A 25,030-nucleotide genomic window follows, 5' to 3' on the forward strand; every position below is an offset into this window, starting at 1 on the left:
AGGTAGAGGTTGAGAGATCAAAGCAAAGATCAAAGCAAAGGTGGAGAGCAACAAAGACCCCGGGTAAGGCCGAAAAAAAGAGGTACTGCAGTATTTTCCCTTGACGAGAGACAAGAGTCTACACGGTACCTCTTGCTCGTCGACGGACTCCCCAGGGCAACTCGGACGTAGGCAACCGGGTGAGGCCGCAGGATATGACATTAGGGGGAGTCCACTAGGACCCCAGATTACGCCACTTGTCGAGGATCTCACTTATTGATTGGCGGCAGCCGGGACCAAGAGGGGGCTGGACGGGTAGCTGCAGTGATCATGGAATCAGTATAAGTCATTAAACTATTCCTTCGATTTGAGAAAGTCTGAGGCCGAACCTTGATGTCACAATAAGTCTGCCTGGTCGCTTTTCGGTGGCTGCCCATGCCGTATAAAACTTCGTTTTACCTAAGCTCTTTTTGAACGGGATCCTCACTGCCACTAAAGACAAGCCTAGACTGTTGGTAACCTCACGTACCTGTTCAAGCCAACTCCTGTCATGCAGCCAACCTCTCCCACCCCGGAGGGTGGAACAATCCATGAAATGTTTGCCTTCTTGGCGGAGAAGCCCGCTTCATGATTTAAAAGCTTTTCTTTCCGCAGCCCCGCCAGCAGGCCGTTGAGTCAAGGTATCTGATGCTGACTGTAAAGCATTTTTTTTAAATCAGAGGAGATCAATGCTCATGAAAACAGAAATAAAAATAAAAATCTCTCTTGTAGAAAAAATAAAGGAGGCCGGCATGCAGTGGCCCATAGCCGTGCCCCTGACCTCGCTTCTTGACGAGTCGGGGAACCAACCAGATATTCTCCGAATGCACTTGACCGGTGAGGCTACGGCAGCAGTCGGCTGATTAGGATAGGTTCTGGAAGCCCTTCGCCATTCCCGATCGTCTGCTTCCCTTTAGCTTTCGGCCTTATCGTCTTTGACGCCAAGGAAGGCTCGAGATGGGGTAATTTTGTTTTTCTAATGTGAGGCACGCGCGCGTGCGCATGCGTGTAAAGAAGTGATGTTGGGATTGAAAGAGCTCCACTACAGCAAAGGGGTGGAAAAAAAGAGAAAATAAACCGGAAGGTTATATGAGCTAAGGGTAGATGGGCTCGAGCTCCCCCTCACCCCCTAGTGGTGCTGTCAAAACATTCGAGAGGGGCGCTTTTCTTGTCACGCATGGCGGCGTCCGTTTCCTCCCCCCCTTCAGCACGTAAACCACAGACTAAACCCGCCCTAGCTCCCGTGGAGGTCTGCTCTCCGGGCGGCTTTTTTTGTTAGTTTCAAGATGAAGCTCTGGACAGTTTTTAGAGCTCACGTTTGCCACGTGAGTAGTGGTTTTAAGCTTTGTGTTGATACAGATGCGCCAGATATCGAGATGCAACTAGCAGTGTCCTGTCGGGCAGGACTTCCTAAAGAGGCCATAGCCCCCCCTCCCGACCGTAGCCACATGCAAGTTCCAAAGTTGACAGTAGGAGACAGATTTACAACGCTTGCAATAGCATCTTTATCATTCTTGGTGGGTATGTGGGGAAAAAAAGCAGCATACCGAGGCTTGTGGCAGTACTCTCATGCCGTTGATAAAACGAAAATCACCTCATTATCAGTCCTCGCGTCCCGGACCGCCACTGCGCTAGGAAGATCTAGTCCAAAGAGAAAAATAGTCACCTTTTTTTTACTTTCATATGCACGTAAGTCAAGGGAAGCTGCCGGGAGGTAGGTTTCCGTCTTTGTGAAGCAATGCTTCCGCGTCGCGTGGCAAGGAAACAAGTAGAAGACAAAAAAAAAGAGAGAAAAAGGAGAACCCTGCGACCCAGGTAATCAAACCGACCAAGGAATTTTTGGGCAAGGCGATGATGGCTACATGACCGAAGGGTTATGTGTAAACGAGCTGCAGCTACAAGGTCTAGGCGAGCAGCTGAAAATCATAAACAAGGCGAAAACAGGTTATGCTGAGAATTTGATAGATATTGTCTTTTATTTTTGGTCTTTTATCCAATAACCACCTAGCCTAGTCTTAAAGTCCGGAACCAGGCCTACACGCCGACTCTTAAACTGACGCTTAACTTCGACTGTACTCAATGTAGACACCCGGGCCGCCCCTGATTATTGCCTAGTTATCTTTCGGGGTTGCGTCCAACGACGGACTCTACGCTTCATATCAGCCCTCCGGCTTTGTTTCCACAAATACCCATATCAATATGGCTGTTGATCTTCGGAAGGCTCTTTGCCAATGACTAGGCTTGCTTATTTGCAAGAGACAAAACACGTGTCGCCCGTCAGCCCTCAAGTTCGGCTCCCAGGTTGGGACATGCGCCTTTTCTCGTGTCCTCCCATGTAAATTTGATCAGCACACCACACTCGGTGCGGGCTGCTTATAGTAATTTGCGAGGCATTGGCTGGCTCATTGGGACTGCACATTAAAAGGATTTGATGGTGTGGTCCTTTGTGCAGGCAACCGTCTTGTCTGTCCCAGGGTCTCTCCTCAACTTGCATCGTGGGCTTGCAGCTGGTCCAACCCTGGGACTTGCCGATCTTGTTCTAGAGGCTACATGTTTCAGATTTGGAAGCTTTCTTTCGGCCGTTTGCCGTTGCCTCCCATGCCCTAAAGGAGCAGGGTGTAGTATCCCTGGCCGAAGAATTCCGACCATCCATCTGCGCGCTGGTTCCGACCGTATTCCGCATTTGGCCCTCTGGTCCCGCCGTTTCTTTCTTGCTGTGAAATTTGCTGCCCACAGCCCCAGACCATGTTGAAAATAGAGAGATTGATGCCCCCGGTACCGTCGCTTTCCTTTTTTTTTCAATTGAGATGCGGTGACATACACACCCAGGGGAATGTAACACCCCGGAAAAGACCCATCAAGATATTCTCCATGAGACAATTATACACTTGACTGACGCCCAAAGTATCCCCGGCTTTTGTTTGGGGGTGCAATGGAGAATGTTCACGGAGAGCGCTGCCTGAATCCGCCCAGTTGCCCTGACCAAGCTACTCACCCATCATGGCCAAGAATAAACGAAAAGGGGCCGCTGGCCAAGAGGGCAGGCACATGAGGGATTCCCACAATGGAAAAAGGGAAAAAAAGGGGAAAAAGGAAAATCAAGAGCGTTGATTGCTCTCTTGACATTTGTAAATAGAGCACAAGACCATGGTCTCTGGGAGCAGGTCTCGTATACCCTCAGATGCACATCATTGACAGTTATACATCCTGCCGTGGAGGTGTGAGGTATGACAGCCTGACGCCATGCCCTGCCCGGTCTGTGTAGGCCAGTGATTTTCGATCCGACCCAGCACTGGGCTTCGTGGAGAAAGCTGCCCTGATGCTGTAAGTTGGCCGGGAAATGGAAAGAAGAACATGGATACTGGTGGAAAAGGTGGTGCAGCGACCTTCCGCCAGTTACTTGTGCAACTGTAGGCAGACCGCACCGGTCCAGGAATCAAGCAACCCCCCAGTCGCTGATTGTGCCACTACACAATGAGCGAGAACCATTGAGATTTGAGATCTCTGTGTTATGTGACAGATCATGACGGTTTCCGACCAGCCCGCTGTCAAAAGAGGAGAAAAAGAAGGTTGTTACTCCCGTCAAGGAGCTTGGGTGGGTACTCAGGGTAACAATGCTCGGTAGAGTGTCCCCAGAGCACAACATCATGGCAGTTGGGTAACGATTCCTTTTTGACTTGTTCCATTTCCCTTCAGGGACTATAGATTGATATCTCCGGTTGGGATGCTCCAGAATCGGGGTGTTTGTTCTGGTCCCACATTGTGCTTTAATTTCTTTTTTTTTCTTTTTTCGTTCGAGTCTAAGGGTGGATAGATATAATATAGGGTGATCCTTTCTTTGGTCGCCTTACTTACGATGCATGACGGCATCATGCCGAGTGGCATTATTGACTGCAAGTTGAAGCCAGCGAATCGAGATCAGAGAAAAGTGTCTCATGGTCTACTCAGCCGTCAGCAGATGAACAGCTCAACTGCTGGAGAGGAGGAGAGGCAGGGGCCTGGGCAAGGCATGGTCGAAGCTTCCGTCGTCGTAGATAGGATGGAAGGTACCTTGGTTTTTTGGACATGCATGTAGCCGATGCTGAGAATATGACCGCCGTTCGAAATGCAATTTCATCTCGCGTTTTCCCGTATTCCATGCATGCTGGCTGTGAGGATGCAAACAAATTGCGCAGGGGTATTTCACCGTGTGCTGCCACGGCCGGCCACGCTGCTTCCCGCAATCCCTGCCTGGCGTCGGGTAACGCTAGTAGCGGAGTCTCGGAACCTGAGAAATCTTCAACATGTCTGTACTGAATTGAAGAGATGAATTTGGGAGAGAGTCTCCAGACAAGGAATGGGCATATGATGGAGGAAAGTGCCTTCAGCGCCTTCCAAGCTCGCAAAACAACGTCCGGTCAAGGTGGGCGGGTGAGCAGAGTAGCCCGAATGAATGAGCAAACACCAAAAAATGCCAACCCGGATGAAGTAACTTGCCTACGAGGTAGGTACCTACCTACCTACCTACCTACCTAAGATAGGTAGAACCTAAGAGGAACTCAATGGTCCAACATTTGAGCTTGTCTTCGGTTCCCAAAGAAGGAGAAAAAAGAAAAAAGAAAAAAGAGCGCTTGTAGGGAGCAAAAGAATACGATTTCTAGTAGAGTAAAGTCGCGTAAGAGGCTATCTGGATGGGCAGGCGCGGCCTAAAAGTTTGGAGTGACAGTTACTGCTACTTCCAAAATGGTGCATTCAGTGTATTTTAGGCAGGTGCCTTGCAAAGTGGACGCCATGGATGGAAGTTTGAGACAGATCCCTTCCGAAAAAATAAGATAATGTGATTACCATCCCTAGCACCACTAGTTCCCTCTCTTCCTTTTGCCCCTCGAAGCATTTTTGAATGAGTGACGGACTACCAATTTCCTACTTCCATCATATTTTGGATACAGGGATATGTGGATCTAATACTGCCTGCACGTTCGATGTCTTGCTGAATAGCTATCCTACTAGTCTTTCCAAGCCTGCTTTATTATACGCTATAGCGCTTGAAGTAAGGACGCAAGTATTGGGGGAGGTATTAGAGCCACGAGTACTGGAACAAATAAATGGTCACCCATGACGAAGTTAGTTACGACCCCATAGCTATCCAAAAAAAGGGGGCATCTTTGCAGCTGGTTTCATATATCAGCCGGTATAGACCTTCAAGACGCATTGTTGGGTTTCCTAAATATGTGCCCATAACCAAACCTGGAACCCTTGTCAGTACTTGGTCCTCAATAGGCTCTTTAGTGTGCCAATTTGAAGCTCGTGGGCTTACGAACTGATCTAAAAACATTCCAGTCCTGTTTTGTTTTTCAGCAATCCCTCGCAATTGTCAACTTTTTAGTGTATGTGCCATATATACCTTCAAAAGGGTCTTCTAAACTCGGGGAGAAGTTACAGTGTCTAAAGTTATACATAACCATAGTCACTGTTTCCAGCACCTACTTCCAGGCAGAGGGTGCTTGTTTTGACGTTGCATGATATAAGAGCTTGTCATTAGACACTTTAAACCAATGTAACTAGCTATTAGCAGGTGTAGATGCAAGTTAAACCAAGACCAAGGTATCCAAGGCAAGCATGAATTTATTGATATCCAAGTCTTAGTATTGGGCCGCCGTGCTACCGATCTAGTCCACGCCTGGCTGCCATGCAATACCGTTTTGCGGTGTCACCAGTATCATCGAGTCTAGATGTCACACACCAATATTAAAGCGGGTAGCATCAGACATGCTATCGAGCTTCCCTATATTGCATTAGTATTCGGTGTGCCCCCTTAGTCCTGTTGCGGGACACAGATATGTTCATTTGAGCACAACTCTCCTCCGCGGGAGGCTCTGAAATGGACAGATATCCCTAGGAAAACCCCTATGAGGCAAATGTACCACGTGGTCTCGTCTGCATGCAGCTCAGAGGCAGTACAGGTTCCAGAAACACGCCGGTGGCAACTCATCTGCCCCAAGAATCGTTCAAGCTAGTTCTAGACTAGTCCTGTGTATGGTGTCTCTCCCGGCCAGTTTCCATGTCAGTTGCAACCATGAAACGGGTAAAAAAATGCCGTAAAACTAATTCTATGGCCCAGTTAGGATGAGCTCCTGTAGATAGAGGCCCCTATTCAGGTGTTGCGTGAACCATCAATGCAGCCGAAAAGCAGTCTTCCAATATTGCTGGAAGGTCAGATATCAGCAGAAAAGATCTGGTATTCAGACAGTCCCATTAAGCAAACACTGAGAAGGTCAATAGTGATTTCTAGATTTTAGAGACCACCATTACTTTTAGCCCCGTAACGTACCATCTGAGTAAGGCGTTGAAAGCATTTTGGGGCCACACCCAAATCTAACGCACGTAGGTACAGCTGGAACAAATGGGTCAATACTCAACGCCTTGCCCCTAATCAATGCGATTCCCTTTCTCATTTGCCGAGTTAGGCCCAGGAAATAAGCCAGATCTTGGTCAAAGGTCCGCCCGCTATGAGCAAATAGTCAACGCTTTCCATGGTACGTAGCTTGTCGTGACTGTGCCTCGTGTGCGCTTGTGCTAATAGCCACTGTAACTCCCTTTAGCTAGACCCGGAGTGACAAAGGTTAAAAGTTCCCCAGCTCCATGACGTTCTACCTTATTGCAGAGTGGCAAGTCTCCAGAACTTGCACTCGCGCAACAAAACTCATTGATGTGGCGGATCATGTTTGCCATATCCAACCGTACCGTTGATGCCACAAAAGCTTATTTGAGGATCATAGATATTCTTCCACCTGTGCTTACGGCAAACCGTCCTTTGTGCTCTTTTGGCTCTGAAACTTCAGGAGCAAATTGGCTGCTCTTGGTATGTAGACAACTTCACTTTGGGCGCTACACAGGCGGGCCAAGTGCCGCTGACATTTCTCTGGAAAAGAGCGCAGGCAAAGTCCCACTCAGATCACGACATACGCCCAGCTCTCGTTGAAACAGAATCCCAAAGTGGAAGTAAGCCCCATTGTCCTGTCGTTTCTCGCTCCGACTTAGGAGACTAGGCTTGCACGACAGAGATGTTGGCCGCGTATCAGACCGCCAGGCCATCAGGGATTTGTTCACGCCCCCTCTCTCACCAACGCGTCCCGCGTCGTTGTGGACCGAAAACAAAGCACGGTCTGGGTCGCCTGATGACGACGCCCTCGCCGCAAGGGGTGAGGAGGTGGCGAAACCAGAGCAACCTTGATGGCCTCCTCCCCCAACAGAAGATGACGACTGGCTGATCACTGCCGTCATGATCTGGGCCTATGAGACCCTGCCCGTCGACTCAGCAGATGTGCAAACATTCCTGCAGCCGGACCATTCCCTTCCAAGGTTATTCGAGGCGAGCTGCCTCCGTCACCAGGCCAGAGGCATTGAGGAGCCGTACAGGCGTGTAGATAGACTATATGGGAGGGGGAGTAGACCAAGGCTTACCCGGAATGATGAGACATGTTTGGTTGTTTGCCTCCGTCTCGATGCTGGCGTGTCACGCAGCTAGTTGGCCCCAGCCATGGGTTTGCTTGCACACGATCGTTCCTCCTTTCTCCACTCGTTCATTGCTACGTGACACAAGTACGCCCGTGACTTATATGAAGACTTGGACCGGGTGCAGAAGGTCGACTTGGCGACGGAGGCAAGGCGAGGTTGATTAGAGGACTAGACTGATGAAGAAGCGTGATGGAACGGTGTGCTGGTCAACCAGCCTGGACCTCCATGCATACGGCTGCAGAGAAGCCAATTGTTGGGAAGTAAAGAGCCTTCTCGAACAAATCTCGCCGCTTGGTCGCCTGCATCAGCAACTGTCCGCCATCTTGTCCAGTCATCCGTGCTGATGACTGTTTCAAAGTTTTGTTTTGTGTATCCGTTTCGCCTTGGTACCGCAGAGACTGCTAAGTCAGCGGCAGAAACCAGACAAACACGAGTATTGCAATAACCTCCCCAACCGGCCTGCACAGCACCACAAGCATGTTTAGCGTGGCATGTTCTTTGGACCGCCTAGCTCGCCTTGCAGGGACCTAACACCCGGGGCTAGACAGGACCGAAGCTGCTATACTAGCTGACCCTTGCCACATGGCCACCTTGTCGATCGAGCCATGGATACATCATCTATCGGAAGCACATTCATGCAGATGCTTGTGGGTCTCACCAGGGTGCTCTTAAATGGCAGCCGAGGGAGAGCCAGTGCAAAGGGCGGCCCTTAACCCTTTCTTCAAGGCCAGCTACTAAACAGTAAATGCCTCTGGCAGTTACACCAGCCTTCAGGCACCCAACCCGCCTGCAGACGTCCATATCAACTTGATGGAGTTCAAGAGCGGTAATCCTTGAATGTCAGTGGCGCAAGATAACTGTCGTGCAAAGTAAACGGTGGTCCACTTGGACTAGTAAGCTCGATGCCCAATTTTGGGGGCCAAACTGGAGATTTGGTGGCTGAGAATGGTACGATATTGAGTATCCAAGGTTGCGAGACTAAAGCCACGGCGTTATGCCACCGCCCATAGACCGAATCAAGATATCCAGATTGCGAACATCTTGGCCAAGGAAACACACCCGCAGCGCAAGCAAAGTTTCATGAACTGGATGCCTCCAGTAAACTTGGGAGATCTTGACTAGGTAGGCGCGTAGATCAGTTCACTAACCCAGTCCTGTCCTCATTTCAACTCGCTACCAGTAATAAATAACCTGCGTAGATCAATAATCAAAGTATGTCTCTGCCAGAAAATGCGTCAAGGTCAGAGAATTTGAGAAGGCGTCCAGTGGTGAGCGGCTCCTTACGTACTTTTACTGCGGCTAAGCAACAAGCTGGATTTGGAGTTCCATCTGGAACCGAAGAACATTGAGTCGAGTACAAATTGAACTGATGGCGATGCCAGAGAGCAATGGCATACGTTAGATTCCTGTACGAAAATTGGGTTGAATTGCGTGTAAGATGCTCTTGTCAGACCCTGCCTCACTAAACCTAGACGTCGAATACGCCGCAGGCTTTTTTTTTTTTTTTTTTTTTTTTTTTTTTTTTTTCATGCATCCGACTTGGCCAACCAGAGCAGTGAAAATGACGATGAAGTGTGACAACAGAGGGCAACGAGAAAAAAAGAGAGAAAAAGAAAGAAAGAAAGAAACAAGGCCGCTATCAGACGTCCAATAAGGCTTTTTCTCATAGGACACATCAAACGCCAATCCCCTCTGGGTATCAAGGCAGGTACTTGGTATTGGGTCCGACTGAATTGCCATCGTCGATCCCGCCAGATGGAAATCCTGTGGACGAGATGAAATTTCCCTAAGCGAAAGGAGAGCAAGCACTTTCGGCAAAGACTGCCGTCAGCTTTAGTCTGAGATTGTCAGCAAACAATGTGATTTCTTAGTAATGAAGTATCGCAGGCAACTGTTTTCATGAAGCAATCGGTGGATGAAGCGGACCACGGCCGGTGGGATTGCTTCGCATGCCTAAGTTACTGTGGTAGTGAAAGATTGAGCGAACGAGAGGGATAGCTCCCGTCCCCAAAAAGGCAAGTTCCTGCAACGATGGCATAGCGACTATCCCTACCTGATTGCTTGCTTATTAATAGAGGGGCGGTGCCCCACGAGTAGTGATGAATTGTCGCTTAGAGCCAAGTCGAGGTCCCCTGTACCCGCCCACATCTGACGCGAAGAGTCATCGTTCGCATTTATCGATGACTGCAACAATGCACTGCAGAAGCTAAGCTATAGTTGTCGCCTTTGTTTATGAATCTTGCCGCCAGTGGTGCTTCCCTCGAAGCTGTTTGTGGGAATATGGCCGCATTCGACCTCCTCCCCCATAAAGTCCAAGTACTCCATCAAGCGCTGCACAGGGCGACTTGAGCAAGCAGACGAGGCTCCACTCCAGCTGTCAGTAGCCAGCCGTTCGTGATACACGTTCCCTTCATCCTGACTTGGATATGCCGAAGAAAAGACACCAAACACACTATTCGAAACCGCCATCGACCCCTCCTCCTTCCCTGGCTAGTTCGAGGATCCGAAGTGCAGATAGTGATGGTAAGTTATGCGTGCATTTTGTGGGCATCATCGGCCGACCGACATCCCTCAACAAACAAACGTCGGAGCGACCGGTTGGTCCAAGTCGTGCAACATCGAGACAGCATTCCAGACGCGCCCAATGAATAGACGGCCGAGCAGATTATGGAACATTACACCGCATGCAAGCATACTGCCATTGTCAACACGAAACACCCGCGGCACATTCCAAGCATTCTCGAAGCGTCTTCTCTTGCCTTCTGTCCCGCTTCATGTGCTAATTGTGTACCTCTTTCCACAGCACAAACCAAAGGTGTCAACGAGCTGCTTGCCGACCTCCGAAGGGTTGGCGTGAGCAACAATGGCGCCAGCCCGAGTACCCAGATAACGCCCATCGATGCAGTTCTCAATCCCATACCCAGTGTACCACCCGCTTTGCGTCAAGTCCTCCGTATCCCAGAATCCCCTGCGCCACAGCAACGTTCGCGTCGCTTGGTCGATGCCCAGGGCCGCCGTCTGCCCCCAGGTCCCCCGGCACCTCGATCTTGGCTAGCCCAATCTCGCCATGCCCCGACAGCCCTGAAGGGCAAGGATCATATCGGCTCTTGCGCTGTCCGTGGCAGCGATTTTTTCATACACCCGCTACCAGGTGTCAATGTTCCGGAGAGGGGCAGCTTGTTAGACCTCGCTCTGTCGACCATGGTTGCGGACTGGGAGTACCAAAGGCACTACAACCAATATTGGCTATACACGCTGCCGGACCACCTGAGGCTGGCACTCATATGTTATCTGGGCAGTTACAGACCGAACGGCGCATCCCCAGGTGACCTGAAGAGGTTACTGTTGCCGCCCCCAGATCTTGACCCTGAAGACGAATCGCCCAAGATGGGACACACTCCGAACGAGGGGATTCACACATTTGATATGGTTGATGGATTTGGGAAGGCGACTGATTTGAAGGAGCTTTCCGATATACTGTTTCCTCGCCGTCCCGCTGAGGTGACTCATTTTGCTCTGCAAGAATCTTGGGATGCACCAGCAGACACCTGGAGTGCCCCAATGCTGGTTGCAGATGTCCGTCCCTCACTTCTTCCGAGCCTTACACGTGTCTCCTTGGCGGTAAATCCGTCAATCGCACACAAGATGTCATGGAAACACCTGCTTTCCTTCTCGTCACATTTGGCTACCGTCACACATCTCAGCTTGGCATACTGGCCAAGGCCCACTCTGACGCCAAATGCCGTTGCATCTGTGATTGACTCGCCTAGCGGGTCGATTCAGTATGGGGGTACCGGCTTCTACAGCCACTCACTTGATGATGACTGGACCGAGGCCATTTTGTTGCTCAGACGCCTGAGCAAGAACCTCTACGGACTAGAGTATTTGGACGTAACAGGTTGCGCTTCGTGGACTGAGGCGCTGATCCGGAGCGTCGATCACGATTCGGTCGATTGGCAGGGCGCTTGGGGTAAAATTACCGAGTTGTTGATGTACTGGGGCTACCGGACCCCCAAAGCTGACGAAGAGCAAAAATACTCGGAATTCTTGGGGCACATCGCACTTGCTACTCGGGTCGAGCGCCATATAATAGGCAAAAGATCTGGACGCGGACGGTTTGTCGAAGTTCTCAGGGATGCTGTTCCGGATGAATAGAAACTTGCTGTGCTTGGGATATGGCACCTTTCCGTCACCTCTGTGCTGTAATGAGCTCATCCGCTTGTTGGTGGGGATGTCTTCAATCCTGAGAGGTCTCAATTATTTGACCATTCACAATTAACGCTAAGCGCGCGCCGTCCTTCTTTGTTAGAACATTTGAATGCAACTCCTACCAGTTAGCACAACAGCCAATCAGTTGCATTCCTAGAAATGGGCGGCGCGGTAGTGTATATCGGCTACGGAACAACAATATCCTCAAAGCGGCAGATTAATGGTATGTGAGACAGATGCTGGTTCTGGGTGCACATCTGTGGCAGCCATGGTTAAGGTATGCCGCATTGTTCCAATATGCCCAGCATCTCTCCCTACAAGGAATGATATCGATGCATTGAGATAATGTGGAGAAAACAAACCGATCCAGCTGGGATACTGGTTTATATGGTGATATCTAACAAGCTGACATGTCATTTGAGCCATCGCTATGATATGCATGAATCTATTATTCGCCCCCTCGAGCTATAATATTCGTTCCTGCTCAAACTGGAGTATGATACTAGTTCTAAAACTAGAACTAGATGCAAAGCAGGGCCCATCATATTCGAGCAAAGGCCACAAAGAAAAGTTGAGGATTGACGAAATAGACAGGTTCCGTATTCATTCTCCTCTATCGTTTCTCACCCCTGTTGTCAAACGTCCGTTTGCCTACATGCGAGTACCATATGAGGTACTGATTGCCTAGGTATGGTAATGTAGGTAGGTAAATTATGCAGTCCTTTGTCCAGAAGCATTCCTGTTCCAACTTTGTGGACAAAGAATAGTTGATTATATAGTCCGCTTGGGCAATTGCGTCAATATGAAATCGTGACTTCTATCATCAGTGGGCTCATGCGTCATGAGCCTTGTTCACAACAAAACCACCATAGATTCCACCGAGCAGTACCCCAAGATGCATGCCTTATTGGGTTTCCTGTTCCCCATCCTTCTGGCCCTAGCGGCCTTTGTGCTCTCGCTGCTTGCCTCGCTAGCCGGAGTCAAGGCGGGCTTCATGCCGGACTCCAACATCGCGCTGCTCGACACTAGCCGCATGGGCCTGGATGCTGTCCTTGTCGGCAACAACGCTCCGTCTATAGTCCGGAGGTCCCTGGGCATGGGCAGCGGCAAAACCAACAACGAAAACAACAAGCTCATCAACGGCACAAAGGACGAGGTCGCCAAGGCCATCAAGGATGCCGTCGGCCTTGACCAGTTCTACGCTGTCCACGCTTGGACCATCTGCTCCGGCACCTTTGTGAATAAGAACGACCCGAGCGGTGGCCTAGACGTCAGGGTGTGCTGGCCCCTGTATCAAATCAACCTGACCGATCTCTTGGAGATGGACCTCAAGCTCTCCGGCCCCGTCCGAGGGGCCATCCGGGAGGTGGGTGCGGCTGCGCCCCGGATCCCGAGGGTGATCGGCGACCTCTTCACCACGGCCTATCTCCTCTGCATCTTTTCGGTCTTGCCGTCGGTCATCGCGGCTCACTTTACCTTGCCGCGAGGGCCCGGAGGCGGCTACCACCGCCCGCCCTTCTGGACGCACGTTCTCAACTTGGCGGCCGCGGGTCTGGCGTTTGTCATGCTGGTCGCCGCCAGCGCCGTCGCGACGGCTGGGGCCAACCGGATTGCTCGGGCTGTGCGTGACGAGGCGGTGTGGCTCGGCATGCGGGTCGAGGCCGGGGCCAGGTTCCAGGGCATGGCGTGGACTGCGACTGCGCTCATGGGCGTCGCCTCCTTGTATCACGTGCTGGCGGGATTTCTGACCTCGCGCAATCGCAGCTCAAAGTCGAGGGTTTAGGTATCCTTTGTTTTTCTCTCTCTCTCTCTTTCTCTCTCTGGGCGGGGACGCCACGCGAATGCCAACTCATTGTCGCCTTGGAAATGCGGCCTGATCACGGCCGTTCTTCGGCGTGGCGTGCACCTGGACAAGCGCCTTGCACAACAGCGATGCGCGAAGAGTTCTTGGAAAATTAGATATGGTACTATATGTGACAATCAAATGGTGTTTGGTACGAATCGGTTTAATGTGCCGAATCGTCCCCGTTGCTCGATCCCTCTTGGTGCCTCCAATTCCTCAGGGGATTTTATTCTAAAGTATGATATGGGGCCCTCGATATAGGTACATATGGACCCCCTATTTTGATCTGCAAGTGGACCGAGATAAGGTCGGTACTTGGACCCGTCTGCAACCAAGTGTAAATGTAAATTGCTTCTGTATTTGTACCTGGCATACCATACTTGTTATGCACTTTTGCATTTAAATCTACGGTTATGATTTCGCAGAACCAGATAGAGACAACATCTACTGCATACCAACGCAGGTTTTGATGCGTTTCTATTCACAAAAAACTTGTTTTGTCTTGACTGCAGGTTGTAAGTTGCTTTAAGCTCATAGTCGAAAATATTGAAGATGAAAAGAAAACCAAGGATGATGTCATTACCAAGCCTCCCAATTGGCCCCTGACTGCCACGAGGCATCATCCCAGACGCTACTCCATCCCTTATCCTCCCCCTCAACAAGGCCCCCTCAGTGGAGAGATCCACCAACATTCAGCTGCCAAGCACCTACCTTAACCACCTATTTGTTGCAGCATCAAAATTCTAGTTGTTACCAGCCACCTGGCCAGCAACCGATTCAACAAGCGCAAAAACTTCTGACGAAGCTGCAGCTTGTCAAGTTTTGATCGCGCCCCGTCTGAAGCTGGAGCTATCAATTCCGCTTGTCCACAGTATTCTGTAAACCGGTTCCCCCTCCTCGCGCAGCTGATACAAGAAACTCTCTCTCCCCCGTCATCCCAAAATGCCGGGCAGTTATCGTGATGATCCCCCCAGCGATGACGAAGATCAACGTTGGGCTGAGAGGTTCGAGGACGGTGAGAGGCGCATACGTCGCGTCTGGGATGGGTTTTTGGATTTTGCGCTCCAGGGAAACATTCTCGAGATCGCTTTTGGTTTGATGTAAGTGCTGGCTCGTTGACCTTAAGAGAGCCGAGACTGGGTGAAATTGTTGCTGACAGCCATGATAGACTTGCCGCCGCATTCACCAGCATCATCAACTCTCTTGTTTCTGATATTCTGCTCCCTCCCCTGAGTGTCCTCTTTGTAAGTTGGCGAGCAGAGGAGAGGCCGTGGCAGACAAAAAGTCAAAAGGGGACAAGACTTGTTATGGCCCATCCAAGCTAACCAAACACGCAAGCCTCTGAACAAAAACCTCGACGAGAAATTTGCTGTGCTCAAGCCAGGCCCAAACTTCGATCCCGCGAATGGTGGCTATCCGACTATCCAGTTGGCACAAGAAGACAGTGCCGTGGTCATGGCATGGGGGTGAGTACAACTGCCACCATCTTCATCAGAAAATCATGAATGATACTGATCGGGCGATCCTTTGGACATCAGATCGTTTGTCAACAAGGTCCTGAACTTTCTTGGTCTTGGCGTCAGTCTGTATGCACTTGCAGGCCTTTACCAGTACTTCTCCAACGGTAAGCTAGTCCCTGCATAAGGTAGTAAGAAGTGTTTGATCTCCACTAACGTGCTTCTCTCACATAGACCCCATAATCAAGCATCTGAAAAAGTGCCAATACTGCAAGAAGAGTATTAATGAAAAGGTAACGTACAGCCACCCGTCCTGTTCAGAACCTTGATCGGAATTTATCATACTAATAATTAGTTCCAAACAGTGAGTGCCCGTGTCTGTTCCATGAGTATACATACGGCCACTCTCGGCTTGTCAATAAGCGGCGAATCTCGCACTTTTCTTTATCCGCTTTTCCCTTTCCAAAGCCGTTTACTAATCTGATAATTCCTACCGCGTTTCCAGGGCGAAGCGCTGCGTCAACTGTACAAGCTGGCTTGATGGAACTGAGGATCGACGCCACTAGTGTTCTGCTGCCAGTGTAAGACGCCGCCTACATAGTCGCCGACTTTGTGGGGTGTATGCACACTGGGTAGCGCGGAACGACCCCGGGCACCGGGACATGTGTGATACCATGACCTCGGAAAGATTTTGAAAGTTTATATAGATACTTGGCAATTCCGTGGAGATGGCTCGCTCCTTTAGAGAACAAAGATCTGCGGCATTTTTGAACTGATTGCCTCGTGTAGCGTTGAGCATTTGAGTGTTTACATCCTTCTAATTACAGTTTCTGTCTTGTTGCGTTGGATACGCCCTCGTGGCCTGTGATTTGTGAATTCTGTGCTCGTTTATAACAGAAGACATTTAAAGATAACCTCTCCAATGCAACCTCTTGATCCCTGGCCTATGAACCTGCCCTCGATGCCCACAGGGCTACGATTACGAAATGGCCCCTAATGCGCCTTCTGTAAACTAACGCCTCCTGATGGTGCAAATAACGAATGCGACCGAAACGCAGACAAAGAGCACGCTGCCAATCACTATGCCTGCGATTGCCGGAGCGTCCATGCTGGAAAGTACTGCTCACGAGCGTTTTTTAGAATGTTCAACCGAGGGGTGATTTGTCTGTTGATGTGATCTTGATTATTATCTCTCCAGTGTGAAGCCGTTGTTTGGTTGGTGAAATTGCAGTATCGAAAGGCCTATCGGTATTTGGCTGTTGTTGGCTATGTTAAGGCTCGACATAGCCATCGATGTGTCCAGAGGTCATGTCGCTGTTTTTCATTTGACTTGGGGACTGTTCTTTAATCGAACACGCATCAAGAAACATTGACGACCGACGAACTAGTCAACCTGAATTGCCGTCTCACCATCTGGCACAAAGTCACCAAACAGTCATGACTCTACTAGTTAGAGCAACCCAAGTTTATCGATTCAGTGGTATTTTCAAGTCCCAGGAAGCCCAAAAAAAAGAAACTATTACATATACAATTCAACTCATATCGGCTTGCGCTTTGGTAGATACCGCTGGCTTATATGCATGATATCAAGCGTCGACGCCCCGAGATATCCTGAAATAAAACAAAACGTTGCTGTATAGAAAGATATCGTGTAAGGCTGGTCAAGTCGTGACAAATACTGGTCACCGGAGGAAGGCGTTTGCGTCCCACAATAGCACCCTCTGATCCCAGGCACAAGAGGCAACCCAGCCGCCGGCGCCAAACAAGCACCAGTCAAGGCCGGTAGCGAACTCAGTGTGACGGTTCATCAGTCCCAACTGTCTACCCTGAGCCGCAACCGGCGCACCTGGCAGAGCAGCGGGCTGCTGATTCGAGCCGTCAGACCAGAGGCGCACCGTCATGTCGTAGCTGGCACTGACGAGCAGATCGCTGACGTGCGGACTCCAGGCCAACCGGCGCACGGCAAAGTCGTGGCCCTGCATTACGGAGATGGGACCGACCGAGTTGACGCCGGCGCGAATATCAAAGGTGCGCAGGACACGGTCGACACCGCCGGTCGCGATGACGGTGTCGCGGTACTTGTTCCAGTCATGCGTCAGAATTTCGGCAGGGGGAGACGGCTGTGGCCCGCCGTGCACTGGGATAGCTGCCACCTGGTGGTACTTGGCCGATACCGGCGTTCGGAGGTCGAACAGCCGGAGGTGTGAGTCTGTCGACACGGCAGAGATGAGAGAGGGGTTGAGAGGGCAAAAGGACGCGCTATATGTGCAGTTGCCTATTGGCAGCGTCTTGAGTGAGTGGTTACGGGTTGGTGACCACTGTTCGAGGCCTGGTTAGCTGCTGCTGTGTTTATATCCAACATATATAGACACATATCTTGTCGAGGGAAGCCGGGATCTCACAAGTTTGACAGTCCCATCCCATGAGCTTGACAGGAATGTATCTTTGCTAACAGAGTTCCAGCACACCGAGAAGGCTTCCCTTTTGTGCTCATGGAAATTCATGACAGGAAAGTCGTTCACGCCTAAATCGAACAGCTTAATGGACCCATCTCCACAGGCCACGATGAGTTGGTTTTCGTTCAGTTCAGACCATGCCAGGTCATACTGAGCATCGTTGGTGTCAAACCTGTGGCACAGTAGGATGTGTTAGTGAGTAAGCAGAAAGACCCCCCACCAGGTTGCCAACAGTGCCGGAAACAAAATGAAATAAAACAAGGCAGAAACTCACGTCTTTTCCACTTGTACACCTGCGGCATTCAGACCCAGGGCATATACCCTTCCATTGCCGACGATGCCATAATTTGCAGAGCTTGCAACAGCTATCCGGCTGTCATAATAGGGCGAATATTTGACGGCGTAGGGGTTGAAGCCCTGCGTCCGGAACTCAAGCATAGGAGCACTCATCATGAATAAGATTTTTTTTTGAAAAAAAAAACCGCTTATCGTAAGCAGTAGTCCAAAAATGAAGGATAGTGTTGCTTCGCACAACACCCTCTGTTGTTCTTGTCCGTGTTCTTGTCCTTTCCCCTAGGCCTGGACGGACGACTGCACCACCAGCTCCGAGACTAAGCCAGCACTATTAGCGGCTATGGTTTGGCGTTGGCTGTCGTCGCATTTGGATCCAAACAAGAGTCTGAATCTTCATCCAAAATCGAGCAGTCAGGCAATTATGAGCAACAGTTATGTCACTGATACCCCTGCCGAATTTGGACCAGCCCTGAGGTGAGATGGAGTCCAACTTTGGGAAACGAATGTCCGGCTTCACGGACTTGGCCAACCGACATAGACACAGTGCCTCGGCGGTCGGCTCCCCTCCAGGTGGGTCCCGTGCCTCTTACTGCAAAAACGACATCCGAACGAAGCACGTGATCAGGCGAAAGGGACGCGACAGCTGCCCACTCAACCCCACGTACTCCAAAAAACCTCCACAACGCGTTTTCTCCTCGTCACCGATCCCCTCCCTCAACATGACTTCCCTCTTCCAGTGCTTGATCGAGACTGCTTGCTGTTTTCTGTCCAAGTAGATTGACCTCTGGGCTAGCGATTGTCTAGTCTAGCTCGTTGATTGATCGATATTACTTGTTCTGACAACCTTACAGACACCCAAATCTGCCTCGTTACGGACAATGCAGCCATCCACACATCGTATTTTCGATATCAGCTTCATCAGACCTGTCAGTTGGCTTTTGTCAACGTCTATGACTAGATCAGAACCTTTTTTGGCTTGAATACTAAATCTGGGCCAGACTTTCTATCCCAAAAAAGATCGCCCTCTAGGCCTATTCCACATGGACGCCTTTGTCACCCGCAAAAAACGAAAGTCGAGCCCAACGCCGTTAAATGACTTTTGTGAAGACGGTGACGGCGACGAATCTACCGATTTCAAACTGACTCTCTTAAGCTCACTTCATCCCGATCTTGATCACGAGGCTCTTCTCGACGTCTTGCTCGCCCATGAAGGCTGTGTCTCGGATGCGTCTGCCGCCCTCTCTTTGCCGCAGAAGCAAAATATCACAAAATATTCAAAGCCGGGAGCACAGTCGTCCCTTCGATCTTTTGCTAACCCCGTTTCGGGAGACCTTTCTTCTCCCGTCCCTGCCAAAAAATCCAAGCTATTGTCCAAAAAGGGGAAAACTCTGTTCCTGTTCGACCCCTTGGATATTGCTGAACACACCCCCTGTACCGTTATCCATAACTTCTTGCCACCCGAGGCGGCAAACGATCTGCTCAGGGAGCTCCTGTTCGAGTCTGAAACATATGAAAAGATAACATTCAAGCTGTTTGACAATGTCGTCTCTAGCCCGCACACGTCGGGCTTCTACGTGGGCAGCGAAGAAGAACTCAATGACCAAAAATATGAATACTTGTACAACGGCGCTAGACTTTCTGTATGTCCGCCTGAAGCCAGCTGAAACACTTGAAAAGCACCCAGCGATACGAGACTCGCTAACGCGGCTGGTTCTCAGGACGTGAGACGCTTGACGCCCCGACTGGAGGCGGTGAAGCCCAAGGTTCAAGAGGCAGTCAACCGCGAGATTCAGCATCGAATAGCAACGAAATACCCAGGCGGCAAGAAACTCAGGTACCAGTGTCCGCGGCCCTGGGCCCCCAATGCCGCTTTCGTAAACTGCTACAACGGGCCACAGCAAAACGTCGGCTGGCACAGCGATCAACTCACCTATTTGGGCCCCCGAGCAGTCATTGGGTCACTGTCGTTGGGGGTTGCCCGGGAGTTTCGCGTGAGACGAGTCCTACCTAGGACTGAGATGCATCCGGCAGGCGACAGCAGCGGCGCCAAGACTACTCAAAATGCTGTAGCCGACGAGGACAGCCTCCGCGGCGACGCCGAAGGCCAGATATCCATTCACCTCCCTCACAACTCACTGCTGGTGATGCATGCCGAGATGCAAGAGGAGTGGAAGCACAGTATCGCCCCGGCACAAGCCATCGAGCCGCATCCTATCGCCGGTAACAGGCGTATCAACGTCACGTACAGAGACTACAGGCCCGAGTATCACCCAAGCCTGACCCCCAAATGCCGTTGCGGAATTGCCACTGTAATGCGTGTTGTACAGAAAAAGAAAGAAAACTGGGGTAAGAACAGTCTTTTCTTCATCCGAGCAGCTCCGGCTACTTCTACGTCTGCTACTATGTTGGTTGGCACAATACTGATGACTACAAACAACGGTTGGTCTCTTTGCAGGCAAGTACTTTTGGATGTGCCACGCTGGAAATGTTCCTGGCAAAGATGGCTGTTCTTTCTTCCAATGGGCTGAATTTGACGACGACGGAAATCCACTTCTGAAAGCTCAGCAGGCCGTCGGCACGACAAGATAGATAGATTATAGGTAGGCAATTGTACACCAAAGAATGCCTTTAAGCTAGCTTAATACCACCTATCCAGTTTCTGTCTCTATTCTCCCTTTCTCCCCCATTTTCACCGGTGACTATATAATAACTGGTTCTCGGTGCGGATAGACCTTGTTTTGGTCTTACTATTACCTACGTCATGTCTTTTGTGACTGATTATGTGTCTGCTTAGGCCTACGCCTGGAATTCGGTTACCACCAGCCACCCCATCCCCACCGCCCACCAGCCTCCCGCTTTCCCTTGTTATTGTTGTTGCCTCTCAGACTTCGGATATCATGTTGGTGTGAGTTCTGCACCAACGGCTTCTGGCTGCCGTTGTTGCTGCTGCACTCGCTGGGCACGAGGCTGCGCAAGGTGTCCACCCCAAGCGATCTCCGGTTGCGCAGCGCTGTCTCCCGAAGCGACTCTCGCCGTGCGTCAGGATCCCTCTTTCGCCATGGGATCGGCGGCTCGGTAGTTGGCCCTTGGCTATTCCGTGATTCTTGCTGTCTCTGCTGGAGCCCCTCGAGACGGCTAGCCACGATCCCGTTTGGATTTTTTGGTCCTCTCCCACGCACAGATACCGCAGGTGTGGACAAGAGCTTTGTCCCCGGCGCTTTGGTCGACGACGCTCGGCGAATCTGGGACCAAATGCTGTGAGCGGGATCAGGGGTTCCCCTCTCACGCTCGCTTCCGCTATCTGCTGTCGAGTCTGCCCTAGCCTTCCGTAGGCTAGCACGCCGGGCGGGCACGGTGGGTACGGCGTTACCTTCGATGCTGGACAGCGGCCGCCGGCCCATCGAGGACTCGGCAGGCGATCGACAAGAGCGACTACTGGCCTGTGACTGCCGTCCCACCGACGTACGATCTATCACGTCCCGGGCAGCTGCTACTCCCCAGCAAGAAGCTACGATCTGAATCAGTGGGTTTGGCATCGAGGCTGGAGATGGTGACCATGGTGAGGATGAGCTACGCCGCTCGATGGCTGCTATCACATGCGTCTCAATCTTGTGAGTGTTCGCCGTTGTTGTGGTCGTTGAAGACATCAGCGAATCACCACAATGAGTATCCTGTCGTTGCTGTTGCGCCTGCTGTTGGGGGAAGCCTGAGTGGCGGTAGGTCAGCCTCACGCGTAGGAACTCCGCCTGCGTGCTACCTAGCTGAAGCTCGAGATCTCTTATGAGCTCCTCGGAGTCGTGTCTTCTACCATGCTGTTGACCTGGAAAGTTGGCCAAGTCCGGGCTTCGAGTAGCTTCGAGCTCGACATGGGCCAGAGCAAGAATCTTGTCTCCTGGTACCAGGGTCCTATATATTCAGGATACAATAACCTGTTAGGGAAGTTCCAGGCTTGTTCTTCCTGACGTTCCGGCTTACTTTGGTGCTGTTCTGTCCATTAGGACCTCCATTAGGGAGCTGCCATCTACGGCAAATACCTCAAGACTGATATCGTATAGATAGCCAAATTGATGAAGGCCTGATTTGCAGATTGATATGGTAAATATCCAACCGCTTCATTGACCACAAATAGGACGGTGCTTCGGAGGAAAGCACTCACCTAGCTCGTCGTCATGCACAACCCTCGGCGTCACCTGAAACTTCTCTCCTCCGTTCCAGACATCTCCGAAACGATTCCTGGCCACCATGATCTCCGGCCGAGTCAACTGTGTCGAGACCTGAACAGCCGCCCAGAAGCTCCGTCTGCCAGCATCGATATCTTTGTACTCCGGTACTACGGTGACACAGGGTACCAATACCGAGGGGTCTGCTAGCGGAGGGCTCTGATGGTATTGCTGTCTTCTAAACGGTGCATGGCTGACAAATGGTAGGCAAGTATTGGCACGTGAGTACGGATCGCCGCTGTCATGTGCATACGGATTATAGTAGGGAGGTGAGTGAAGCCGCTGCTGCGTTGCTTGTAATGACTCGCCCGAGGGACTTCGTGAGATGAAGGAGCTTCCCGTCTTGTTCTGCGTGAGCACGACATCTGGTACAGGTCGACTCTGCAAACTCGGCCTTGCTTGTCCAACAGCCGAATCATCATCGCTGTCTACTTACAGGGACATATGTCCTCTGGTTAGCCAGAGAAGCACCTACTCGAGGCCTTTAGAGGAGGTGCTTGGACAGGTCACATTCGAAAAGATGGATTATCAAGAGCAGGTACGTACCGTCATAGGCATCGGGTCCAATTCCAGAAAGCCCACCTCCCCTCACACAGGGCGACCACGTCCAGCTCGAGGAGATCTGGGACCTTCTTACTACGCTCCCGCCGCCGCTCGCGCCGCGCCTGCGCTTGGGTATTGTCAGCGGGGCATCGCCGCCCGGCAGCTCGGGGGCGCTGCCGCCACTCGTGTCTGTATCGCCACTGGTCCTCCTGGGGCCGCCGCCGCCTCGCCCACCGCAGCGTCCGACCGTGGCTGGTCCGCGCAGGACGCTCTCACGTCGCTTGACGATCTGGAGGGGCTCGGGCTGGACGGTGTCGCCCAGAAGACCCAGTCTGCAGTCGGTGTTGCTCGTGATCTTGCTTGCGATGCCTGCTCCGGCGAGATAACCATGAAACTCCATGTCAGATTACTTGCACGGGGCGGTCGCCACACTGGCAAAGTGACGTCGGTTGCTTCTGTTGTGGCGCCGAGAACTTTTGTCGATGCTGACGTTCCGATGCTGCCCAGGTTGGACGGGCTGTCGAGTCCGCGCCAGGAATCTGCGGCAAAGTAGGGAGGTCTTTTCGGTGAAGAGCTGCGGCGGTTGTTGAGACGACGAAAGCACCGCTCAACAGGATTCAAATGTAGACGAAGGCCGCGTCTGAAGTAAACGACCGCTGCAACGACTAGCACAATGCTGATGAGGAGGAGTGATGTTCCGATTGCGAATTCCCTACTCATTATTCATAAAGAAAATGGGACCGAATGCTGCTATTTCAATCAGCTATTTAAAAGAAAAGGCCACCTTAGAACAAATCTGGCAAATCTTGCTTGATACGTTGATCTTGTAACCCCGAACGGATTTTGCAGAATCCGAAAGCCCCTTAGGCAATTCTCTAGGATCTATGATTGCGAGAGATAGCGCCCCGAACACCAGTGCCTCAGAAGCATCGCATGCAGCTGGCACTGGCAACAGAGCTAACAAGGAAGGCAATACACCAGCGCACCTGCCGCAGATCCCCCTACTGTGAAGTCACAGAAGGACCGAGTGTCTTGAGTAAATTCTTTCTAGCCGTTTCAACATCATCCTTCTCCATGTTGACAAACCGAATCTGCAATGTGTAAAATTCGTCAGTAAACCGCTGTTAGAGAACTCGAGTTGGCTTCAAGTCGTCGGGTCAATACATACCACATCATCAGCGGCACCACCAGCGTTTCCAAAGAGAACTGGCTCCGACAGACTTGCTGCGATTCCTCTCCTGACCCTTTCCTCCCAGACTCCCTCCCAGTTCCACTCTCCTGGTTTACGAGCGCCAGCACCCGACCCTGCCTCTGGGACGTCATCGGTACCCAGTTCTTGAGATAGGGGTACTCCTTGCGCGGTCTTGGGCGTACTTGACCCTCCTGGGCCGGACGGAGAGGCGCGGTCGCTTGAGCTGGCTGCCTCGCTCTGGCGTGTCTTCCAAGCATGCCAAGCGCCCGGATTTCCGGCGGCTTCAAGAGGCACCGAGTCGAGAACGGCAGCGTCGTCGAAAGTGCTGGCGATGTACCGAAGAACTTCAAATGTTGATATCTCCTCGCTCTGAATATCTGTCTGTAGGTGCCGGTGCGGGCCACCTCCCGATGACAGATTCGACGCTGGGGTACCACCATGGCTGGTTCCAGCCCCTGACGGCCGCGGTGGTGTTTGCAACTGACTGCTACCACTCGCGACCCTACTGCCGCCCTTACCAGGTCTTCTGCGCCCACCACCCCTCCCAAACCAGTCAGGAAACCCGTGCCGGAGACTGAAGCCCCCCGGGGGCAGTCGCTCCTCGTCGGTTGCGCTCACTGTGCCATTGTCGTGGATATCGGTCGTGTACATGTAGGTAGTCAGGGGCGTGATCAACGGATGGAAGATGTCGGTCGAGAAAGTCACCAGTGGTGGCAGACGCGGGTAGGTGTCGGGGAATGATATTTGGAAGCGGAGAATTGCGGTTTCGTATGGTCCTGGTTATAGCAAGCCCATTAGAATCCTGACATGGCGGTGACGTAGACCACACCGATTTACTGTTCGTACCCTTCCGTACGAAGATGACGCCTGACCACAGTGCAGGATCACCGGGCGTCAAGCTCATGAAGACACCATCCGGGCAAGCTTGCTTCAGGCCTGCACTATCGCAAGTGTACTCCAGTTAGCTACCTATGTACCTGGGTTGGGCACCTTGGACAATGTAATCTGGCCTACGTACAACTCGGCGAGGAGATGCTGTCTCCTTAACGCTGGAAGCGTGGACATCTTTGTGGACACCATATTGGAACTGCTTGAGCAAATTCCCAGAATCTTCAAGCTTTCATGATCGATTATAGAACATGATGAACTTGAGACACGAAACTATCATCGCCTTGTTCATGCGTTTCGTTCTCTCCCAGACCGCGACGGATTGAGCCGAGGGCGGTGGCACGCGTCAGTATATTCAGTCGACCCCTGTCCCTTGCAACAGCCCCTCTTCCCGATGTCGGAATGCCGTCATG

General features: G+C 51.4%; 10 protein-coding genes across 10 annotated transcripts; 5 read left to right on the plus strand and 5 right to left on the minus strand.

Annotated features, from left to right (window-relative positions):
- Nucleotides 1–5,220: 5,220 nt before the first annotated feature.
- Nucleotides 5,221–6,353, minus strand: MGG_15709 (uncharacterized protein; the record flags this gene model as incomplete). The annotated part of the gene is made up of 5 exons (XM_003714389.1): nt 5,221–5,244; nt 5,315–5,339; nt 5,485–5,542; nt 5,741–5,782; nt 6,329–6,353. The coding sequence occupies 5 exons, from the start codon at nt 6,351–6,353 to the stop codon at nt 5,221–5,223; spliced, it is 174 nt and encodes a 57-aa protein (XP_003714437.1).
- On the plus strand, nt 6,219–7,023 carry MGG_14783 (uncharacterized protein). Its single transcript, XM_003714390.1, has 2 exons — nt 6,219–6,859; nt 6,929–7,023. The coding sequence occupies exons 1-2, from the start codon at nt 6,719–6,721 to the stop codon at nt 6,977–6,979; spliced, it is 192 nt and encodes a 63-aa protein (XP_003714438.1). The 5' UTR covers nt 6,219–6,718; the 3' UTR covers nt 6,980–7,023.
- Nucleotides 7,024–7,094: 71 nt separating this feature from the next.
- MGG_15710 (uncharacterized protein) lies at nt 7,095–7,470 on the minus strand (the record flags this gene model as incomplete). Its single annotated transcript, XM_003714391.1, has 2 exons — nt 7,095–7,300; nt 7,462–7,470. Coding segments are annotated over 2 exons (192 nt in total), but the record flags the coding sequence as incomplete, so codon positions are not given.
- Nucleotides 7,471–9,941: 2,471 nt separating this feature from the next.
- On the plus strand, nt 9,942–11,670 carry MGG_01478 (uncharacterized protein; the record flags this gene model as incomplete). Its single annotated transcript, XM_003714392.1, has 2 exons — nt 9,942–10,038; nt 10,319–11,670. The coding sequence occupies 2 exons, from the start codon at nt 9,942–9,944 to the stop codon at nt 11,668–11,670; spliced, it is 1,449 nt and encodes a 482-aa protein (XP_003714440.1).
- Nucleotides 11,671–12,525: 855 nt separating this feature from the next.
- On the plus strand, nt 12,526–13,507 carry MGG_01479 (uncharacterized protein; the record flags this gene model as incomplete). The annotated part of the gene is made up of 1 exon (XM_003714393.1): nt 12,526–13,507. Exon 1 carries the CDS (start codon nt 12,566–12,568, stop codon nt 13,505–13,507), a length of 942 nt encoding a protein of 313 aa, XP_003714441.1. The 5' UTR covers nt 12,526–12,565.
- Nucleotides 13,508–14,322: 815 nt separating this feature from the next.
- Nucleotides 14,323–15,609, plus strand: MGG_01480 (uncharacterized protein; the record flags this gene model as incomplete). Its single annotated transcript, XM_003714394.1, has 7 exons — nt 14,323–14,667; nt 14,736–14,811; nt 14,906–15,033; nt 15,106–15,191; nt 15,259–15,303; nt 15,380–15,388; nt 15,530–15,609. The coding sequence occupies exons 1-7, from the start codon at nt 14,510–14,512 to the stop codon at nt 15,607–15,609; spliced, it is 582 nt and encodes a 193-aa protein (XP_003714442.1). The 5' UTR covers nt 14,323–14,509.
- Nucleotides 15,610–16,513: 904 nt separating this feature from the next.
- MGG_01481 (peroxisomal targeting signal 2 receptor) lies at nt 16,514–18,299 on the minus strand. Its single transcript, XM_003714395.1, has 3 exons — nt 17,755–18,299; nt 17,427–17,652; nt 16,514–17,342 (listed from the first exon to the last, which is right to left on the minus strand). Exons 1-3 carry the CDS (start codon nt 17,931–17,933, stop codon nt 16,707–16,709), a joined length of 1,041 nt encoding a protein of 346 aa, XP_003714443.1. The 5' UTR covers nt 17,934–18,299; the 3' UTR covers nt 16,514–16,706.
- Nucleotides 18,300–18,460: 161 nt separating this feature from the next.
- Nucleotides 18,461–20,438, plus strand: MGG_01482 (GRF zinc finger domain-containing protein). The gene is made up of 3 exons (XM_003714396.1): nt 18,461–19,414; nt 19,493–20,120; nt 20,230–20,438. Exons 1-3 carry the CDS (start codon nt 18,815–18,817, stop codon nt 20,361–20,363), a joined length of 1,362 nt encoding a protein of 453 aa, XP_003714444.1. The 5' UTR covers nt 18,461–18,814; the 3' UTR covers nt 20,364–20,438.
- Nucleotides 20,439–20,553: 115 nt separating this feature from the next.
- MGG_14784 (uncharacterized protein) lies at nt 20,554–22,952 on the minus strand. Its single transcript, XM_003714397.1, has 4 exons — nt 22,541–22,952; nt 21,931–22,422; nt 21,750–21,849; nt 20,554–21,680 (listed from the first exon to the last, which is right to left on the minus strand). Exons 1-4 carry the CDS (start codon nt 22,935–22,937, stop codon nt 20,588–20,590), a joined length of 2,082 nt encoding a protein of 693 aa, XP_003714445.1. The 5' UTR covers nt 22,938–22,952; the 3' UTR covers nt 20,554–20,587.
- Nucleotides 22,953–23,129: 177 nt separating this feature from the next.
- MGG_14785 (uncharacterized protein) lies at nt 23,130–24,918 on the minus strand. The gene is made up of 4 exons (XM_003714398.1): nt 24,748–24,918; nt 24,576–24,670; nt 23,706–24,505; nt 23,130–23,628 (listed from the first exon to the last, which is right to left on the minus strand). The coding sequence occupies exons 1-4, from the start codon at nt 24,807–24,809 to the stop codon at nt 23,539–23,541; spliced, it is 1,047 nt and encodes a 348-aa protein (XP_003714446.1). The 5' UTR covers nt 24,810–24,918; the 3' UTR covers nt 23,130–23,538.
- Nucleotides 24,919–25,030: the final 112 nt, after the last annotated feature.

Source organism: Pyricularia oryzae, chromosome 2 (genome assembly GCF_000002495.2).
Source record: "Pyricularia oryzae 70-15 chromosome 2, whole genome shotgun sequence".
NCBI lineage: Eukaryota > Fungi > Ascomycota > Sordariomycetes > Magnaporthales > Pyriculariaceae > Pyricularia > Pyricularia oryzae.

What these genes read in the sequence shown, in the direction of transcription:
- MGG_14783 (XM_003714390.1), top strand. Translation starts at nt 6,719, where the DNA reads ATGTTTGCCATATCCAACCGTACCGTTGATGCCACAAAAGCTTATTTG. An exon ending in GAGCAAATTGGCTGCTCTTG is followed by an intron (nt 6,860 to 6,928) that starts GTATGTAGACAA and finishes TCTCTGGAAAAG; the next exon opens with AGCGCAGGCAAAGTCCCACT.
- MGG_01481 (XM_003714395.1), bottom strand. Translation starts at nt 17,933, where the DNA reads ATGATGAGTGCTCCTATGCTTGAGTTCCGGACGCAGGGCTTCAACCCC. An exon ending in GGTGTACAAGTGGAAAAGAC is followed by an intron (nt 17,653 to 17,754) that starts GTGAGTTTCTGC and finishes ACTGTGCCACAG; the next exon opens with GTTTGACACCAACGATGCTC. An exon ending in GGGATGGGACTGTCAAACTT is followed by an intron (nt 17,343 to 17,426) that starts GTGAGATCCCGG and finishes GGCCTCGAACAG; the next exon opens with TGGTCACCAACCCGTAACCA.
- MGG_01482 (XM_003714396.1), top strand. Translation starts at nt 18,815, where the DNA reads ATGGACGCCTTTGTCACCCGCAAAAAACGAAAGTCGAGCCCAACGCCG. An exon ending in ACAACGGCGCTAGACTTTCT is followed by an intron (nt 19,415 to 19,492) that starts GTATGTCCGCCT and finishes GCTGGTTCTCAG; the next exon opens with GACGTGAGACGCTTGACGCC. An exon ending in GAAAAAGAAAGAAAACTGGG is followed by an intron (nt 20,121 to 20,229) that starts GTAAGAACAGTC and finishes GTCTCTTTGCAG; the next exon opens with GCAAGTACTTTTGGATGTGC.
- MGG_14784 (XM_003714397.1), bottom strand. Translation starts at nt 22,937, where the DNA reads ATGGAGTTTCATGGTTATCTCGCCGGAGCAGGCATCGCAAGCAAGATC. An exon ending in TGGACCCGATGCCTATGACG is followed by an intron (nt 22,423 to 22,540) that starts GTACGTACCTGC and finishes CCCTGTAAGTAG; the next exon opens with ACAGCGATGATGATTCGGCT. An exon ending in ATGGACAGAACAGCACCAAA is followed by an intron (nt 21,681 to 21,749) that starts GTAAGCCGGAAC and finishes CTGAATATATAG; the next exon opens with GACCCTGGTACCAGGAGACA.
- MGG_14785 (XM_003714398.1), bottom strand. Translation starts at nt 24,809, where the DNA reads ATGGTGTCCACAAAGATGTCCACGCTTCCAGCGTTAAGGAGACAGCAT. An exon ending in CAGCATCTCCTCGCCGAGTT is followed by an intron (nt 24,671 to 24,747) that starts GTACGTAGGCCA and finishes CACTTGCGATAG; the next exon opens with TGCAGGCCTGAAGCAAGCTT. An exon ending in GTGGTGCCGCTGATGATGTG is followed by an intron (nt 23,629 to 23,705) that starts GTATGTATTGAC and finishes TACACATTGCAG; the next exon opens with ATTCGGTTTGTCAACATGGA.